The sequence below is a fragment of the Condylura cristata genome, unplaced genomic scaffold (genome assembly GCF_000260355.1).
Source record: "Condylura cristata isolate star-nosed mole 26May11 unplaced genomic scaffold, ConCri1.0 scaffold00002, whole genome shotgun sequence".
Taxonomy (NCBI): domain Eukaryota; kingdom Metazoa; phylum Chordata; class Mammalia; order Eulipotyphla; family Talpidae; genus Condylura; species Condylura cristata.
Window position 1 is genome coordinate 73,169,758 of NW_004567103.1, and position 6,000 is coordinate 73,175,757.

Genomic DNA, 6,000 nt, shown 5'->3' on the forward strand with positions numbered 1-6,000 from the left:
AAGTTAAGTCTCAGCACTGTAAAGCTGTCAGCAGCCACTGCAGCATGAGTTGAATCCCCAGCCAGGGAGCTGACCCGCATGGCATAGCAGACCTCTCCAGACTTGCCTGCTGCTCCCCTCAGCAGTGTATTTCAGTGGATCCACCTGTTCTTTCCATTCTGTCTTTGGTGAATCTTCTCACCCCGGCACCTCTGGCCTTTATCCCAATTCTTTTATGCATAAATAAATACATCTTTTTAAAAAATTAAGTGAGTTACATACATCCTTATTTCTAAAACAAAACTGAGACTCAATAAGTTAGTCATTGTAGCAGTTAGCTGTAAGAAGAAAAAGGTATGATACCAGAACAAAAGACAGTTTTCAAAAAGTCATGGGAGTAATTCAGAGAAGAGCAACATTAGAGGGTTTTTACTCCTGCAGGAACAATGGTAACTTGACTAAAAATGGGTAATAACTTTCCCAGCTAGTAGTCACTTCAAGCAACTGAACTTGTGGATGTGCTTTCAATTCTGTGCTTCTGGAATCATTACTGCTGGAACACATCACTATTCTTCAACTTTGAAGCATGTGTAAGTTATTACTTACTGTGTTTGTTTATGTCACACAGCAGGTCTTGTTCTCTGACTGATGACCTGACCCTTCAGACTGGCCAGTGGCAGGACCCTGAGACCACAGCAGACTCCTCTCAGATGAGCTCGGCCTATCAGAGAGTCTGGGAAACATTTGCAAACCAGTCTAGGGAAGAAAGAGATTTTTTCCTGCTTGATGTTTTTCCTGAAGGCTTTCTCTGGGGTGCCTCCACAGGAGCCTTCAATGTGGAAGGAGGCTCGGCCGAGGATGGAAGAGGGGCAAGTGTCTGGGACCAATTTGGGTACCAGAATGTCACCAAAGGCCAAGCAACCCCTGAGGTAGCCAGCAACAGTTACTACAAGGTGGATTCTGATGTCTCCCTGCTTCGCGGCCTCCAGGCTCAGGTCTACAAGTTCTCTATCTCCTGGTCCCGCATCTTCCCTAGTGGGCATGGGCACAGCCCCAGCCTCCAAGGTGTGGCCTACTACAACAAGCTGATCAACAGTCTGCTAGCCTCGAACATTCAGCCTATGGCCACACTGTTCCATTGGGATCTGCCTCAGGCCCTGCAGGATCATGGTGGTTGGCAGAATGAAAGTGTGGTGGATGCCTTCCTGGACTATGCCAGCTTCTGCTTCTCTACTTTTGGGGACCGTGTCAAGCTGTGGGTCACCTTTCACGAGCCGTGGGTGATGAGCTACGCAGGCTACGGCACTGGCCAACACCCACCAGGCATCTCGGACCCAGGAGTGGCCTCTTTTAAGGTACTGCCCATCCTTGCTGCTACTACATACTAGAGAAGAAAAGACATTGTTCAAAAGAAAGTCTTCAACTCCCAGCAGCAAATCTTTAATTTTTGCCCTTAAAAGATAATCAGAGGGAGGGAAACAGCCATAAATTGTTAGTCACTTTATTTTACCCAAATACTACTGGCACTTTAAACATAGTTATGTCTCCAGAGCAGCAGCAATAGATGAAGGAACTGGGGATACCATTAAGGAAAGTTTTCAAACAAAACATTTCTCTTAAATTCTATAGTATTTCCTTCTTGTCCAGTCTTGGCCTCCTGGCATTTACGGTATAGTTAGTGTGTATTGTCTTGGGTGTTTTTGTTTTTACCACACTTTTCTTTTTTTAGAGTCGTTTTAGGTTCACAGAAAAACTGAACACCAGGAATATCTATTTTCTCTTCCTGCACATACACACTCACAAATTCCCCTTGTCAATCCCTCCCGCCTGAGTGGAAAGTTTATTACAGCCCAGGAGCCTACACAGCTACCTTATCACCACCCTAATGCTCAGTTGCAATCACGATGGTTGTTTCTGATGGTTGCCCAATATTCCAGTGGGAACACTGCCTTATACTGACTTGTTTAAAAGGGAAGCAGTCCTGGTTTTTTTTGTTTGTTTTAAGATTTATTTATGGGGTACAGGCCAGAGGTGCAGGAACCAACAAAGAGGAATCACCAGAGACAAAGGGGGAGCAGAACAGGCAGATCGATGAAGTACACTGCAGACGAGAGCAGAGGGCAGGTCAGGAGAGGTCTGCCACTCCATGTGGGTCACCTCTGGGGCAAGGATCAAACTCAGTACTTAAGGGGCTGTGGCTAGTTTGTAGTACTGTGCTTTTAATTGGTTGTGCCACCAGGGAGGGCCAGCAGTCCTGATTTTTGGAATGGAGGACATTTTTGCTGTTGTAGGACATTTTGTTGTTTGCCCAATTAGGAACTGGGCATGAGAACAGCCTGGAGTTTGACTTACACTGTATAGACTGCTGAGTATACATGAGTTGTTACCGTGGTTGTTGATGCCAGTATTTACTCATGATTTTATTGATGACAGTGATAACAGTTAACAGAATTTTCTGGGTTCTGTGCCAGTTGCACCCAGTTTCAGTTGTGTGAGCTTATGAAAGGGGGCATGGTGTGAGCACACAGGTTCTACATGGCACTCTGTCCCTTAGCAAAGACAAATCTCAGGTGTAAATCGTATTTGTAGGCAATGAGGCTTGTATTTGCATTTTATGAAAGTTCTTGATTTCTGCTTATTTCTAAAGAGAAAAAAGCCCTGACACCCCCACCTTGCCCATCCCTCTCCCTGCCAGCCCCTTTATTCCTTTCCCAGTGAAGGAAGGACTTTAGAAATCTAATTTTCAAAGGCAAAGTAACAGCTTCCAGCTGTGCAAGTATGTAGAGTGGTATGGTTGTGCAGTACCCAGTTGTAGTGAAAAAATGCACAAGGGACCTCAAGGGATGTCCCCAAACCCATCTTTCCCCACAGGTGGGTGAACACAGGCAGTGTTCCATCATTGGTAGGATACAGGGGAGGTGTAAGGTATGTTGGGGCCACTCACACTGCCCACTGGGCTGGGCACTTTGGTTGGCCTCCTAGGAAAACACCAAACGTGGAAGGGATCTTGGATGTAGCTCCACCTCTGAGCTCAAGATGCATGCATTTTCCTGTCTCAAGTCTTCATGTGACAGCTTTAATTAACTTACATCTATGTCACCTCCAACCTCCAGACAGCTGGATGAATCCTACTAAGGCTTCCCCTCCCCACACCCATATCATTAGTTGATAGGTATGAGTTGATTGGGTGAAGCTGGGGACCAGCAGGGATATTTTTACTGGGCCAAGTAGCCACTGTGGAAACAGCAATAAAAACCAGTTACCTAAGAAAATGTTGGTGTTATCTTAATGTCATAATTGCTTACATTGGTGACATCAACATCCATATTGTAGACTTTTGACATTGTTACAGCTGTTTTTGACTTGATATCATTGACAGTAGTGTAGCTGGTACTGATGTTGGCATTGTCAGTGTTGCTGTTACCAACTTGCCTTATTGGCAGTGGTGCTGACAATGCTGTCATTGCCTTGTTATTGACCTGGCGCTGTTACTGACATTACTGTTGTGGTCACTCAACAGTTTTCTTTCTTCCTTCCTCACCAGGTGACTCACTTGGTCCTCAAGGCCCATGCCAAAGCTTGGCACCATTACAACAGCCACCATCGCCCACAGCAGCAGGGACGTGTGGGCATTGTGTTGAACTCAGATTGGGCAGAACCCTTGTCTCCAGAGAGGCCCGAGGACCTGAGAGCCTCTGAGCGTTTCTTGCACTTTATGCTGGGTTGGTTTGCACACCCTATCTTTGTGAATGGAGACTACCCAGATCCCCTGAAGGCCCAAATCCAACAGCTCAACAAACAGTGCTCGAGTCCTGTGGCCCAGCTTCCTGAGTTCACCGAGGCAGAGAAGCAGCTCCTGAAAGGCTCTGCCGATTTTCTGGGTCTGTCCCATTATACTTCCCGCCTCATCAGCAAGGCCCCTCAAGATACCTGCAACTCCAACTATGATACCATTGGAGGCTTCTCCCAACATATGGACCCTGAATGGCATCAAACCTCATCCCCTTGGATTCGTGTTGTGCCCTGGGGTATAAGGAGGCTTTTGCAATTTGTATCCTTGGAGTATACAAGAGGAAAAGTTCCCATCTACTTGGCTGGGAATGGTATGCCCACAGGGGAGAGTGAAGATCTCTTTGATGACTCCTTCCGAGTAAACTACCTCAATCAGTACATCAATGAAGTGCTCAAGGGTAAGAACAGTAGCTATGATGATGACTGAAAGGTGGGTGGTACTTCCTTAAGCCAATTTAAGGAATGAAGTTTCTCAGGAAGCCCAAAAGTATATGTAATAATCTCATGAATTCTTTACATCAGCTTCACAATCTCTTCCCCTGAGGTCATTGCTACTCTTTCTTATTTCCTACTCTTCTGAGTCTTACCTCTTCATAAACCTTATTTTTTAAAAGATTTATCTGTGCATATAAGAATTGGGATACAGGCCAGAGGTGTAAGGGGATGGTGAGAGGATTCACCAGAGACAGAGTGGGGAGCAGAACAGGCAGATGAACTGAAATAACTGCTGAGGGGAGCAGTGGGTGAGAAAGGAGAGGTCTGCCATGCCACGGGGGTCACCTCCCTGACTGGGGATTGAACTTGTGCCACTGTGGCTGGCCATAGCTTGATAATGCTGTGCTTGAACCCACTGCACCACGAGGGAGGGCCCCCAAACCATATCTCTTAATACATTTATTGAACAAATTTTGTGTGCTTGTTGTGTATATGATACAGAGTGTGATGTTAAACATATATCATACTTTGCCAAAGGGAACTCGGTCTACAGAGGAACAAAGAAAATCGCAATACAGGATAATGGCAGTACAGGGCAGCATCAGGACTCCAGTCCATCACATCTTCTCTCCTTGCTCCGGACACATTGATCTCTACCTTCTTTAGGTGGTTATAACATTCTGCATGAATCACTTTGATTCAGTCTATATATCTATAGTCATACTTTTACCTAGTATATATATGCAGGACATACATATTTATTTCAAGTAAAAAGGAATAGCAAGGGACCTCCCTGATAGCACAATGAATTGGGGTGCAGCACTGGGAAGCTAGCTAAAGCCCTTTACAAGTTTAATCCCCACTAAGGAAGGTAGACCACATGGCATGGCAGACCTCTCCTTACCCTCCCGTTCTCTTCTCAGCAGTGTGCTTTGTCGATCTGCCTATTCTGCACCCCATTCTCTCTGGTGAATCCTCTCACCTCCCCTGCACTTCTGGCCTGTACCCCAGTTGTGTATGTATAAATAAATCTTTTAAAAAGTAAGCAATAGCAAGTAGGTGTTATTTCAGGTGTCAATTCTAATCAATTGATAATGGCCAGTTCTCTACCTAGAGAGCTCTGTTGGCCAGATTTAAGGGCTTGTCTAGATTAGGTGAGAAAGAGCTGGACGTGATACCTGGCACTACCTGAGATGCACCTGTTGCCTGAGATATCTGAGCCTGAGATGCACCTATTGGTGTGGTCAGACACCCCATCTGTACTTTACTGTACTAGGCATCAATTCTGTACTGTTACTGACTCTTGAAATTCCTTAACACATTATCTAAAGTAAACCTGGAAATAGCTTTATACTGTGAGCAGAGGCAGTAAGAGCTTTAAGGAAAGACTGGGAACCCATGCTCTGAGAGAGTAAGTGGCAGGCCCAAATGGCCAGTGAGGAAGCCACAGTCTTCTGTTCTGGCCCAGCTCTTTGCCACTAACAGAGTTTTTACTCATCTCTTTGTTCCCAGGGTGGAGCACAGCTCAACAAAATAGGTGCTCACTAAATTAGTTATTGACTGCATGAGCAGCTTGACCTACCTCTTGTCATTGGTGAGAGGCTGTATAAGCTGATAAAAGAGGGACTTGTCTACTGGCTCCAATAGAAATGCCTCAGCCACTGCCTGTTTTGGCTCTAGTACTTGGTCAACACACTACACTGTTCTTTATTCTTTTGCAGATGAGAGATCTGACATTGAGATGTCCATAGGGATACTCTCTGCCAAGTATCCAGGGGAGACAGATTCTGGTGT

At 45.5% G+C, this 6,000-nt stretch overlaps 1 protein-coding gene across 1 annotated transcript in view; it reads left to right on the forward strand.

Annotated features, from left to right (window-relative positions):
* Positions 1 to 6,000, forward strand: part of LCT (lactase) — a 47,764-nt gene that overhangs the window by 22,278 nt on the left and 19,486 nt on the right. The window contains exons 6-7 of the mRNA XM_012725638.1: positions 608 to 1,334; positions 3,524 to 4,169. Of these exons, the coding sequence (XP_012581092.1) occupies positions 608 to 1,334; positions 3,524 to 4,169 (1,373 nt within the window). The remainder of the gene's footprint in view (positions 1 to 607; positions 1,335 to 3,523; positions 4,170 to 6,000) is intronic.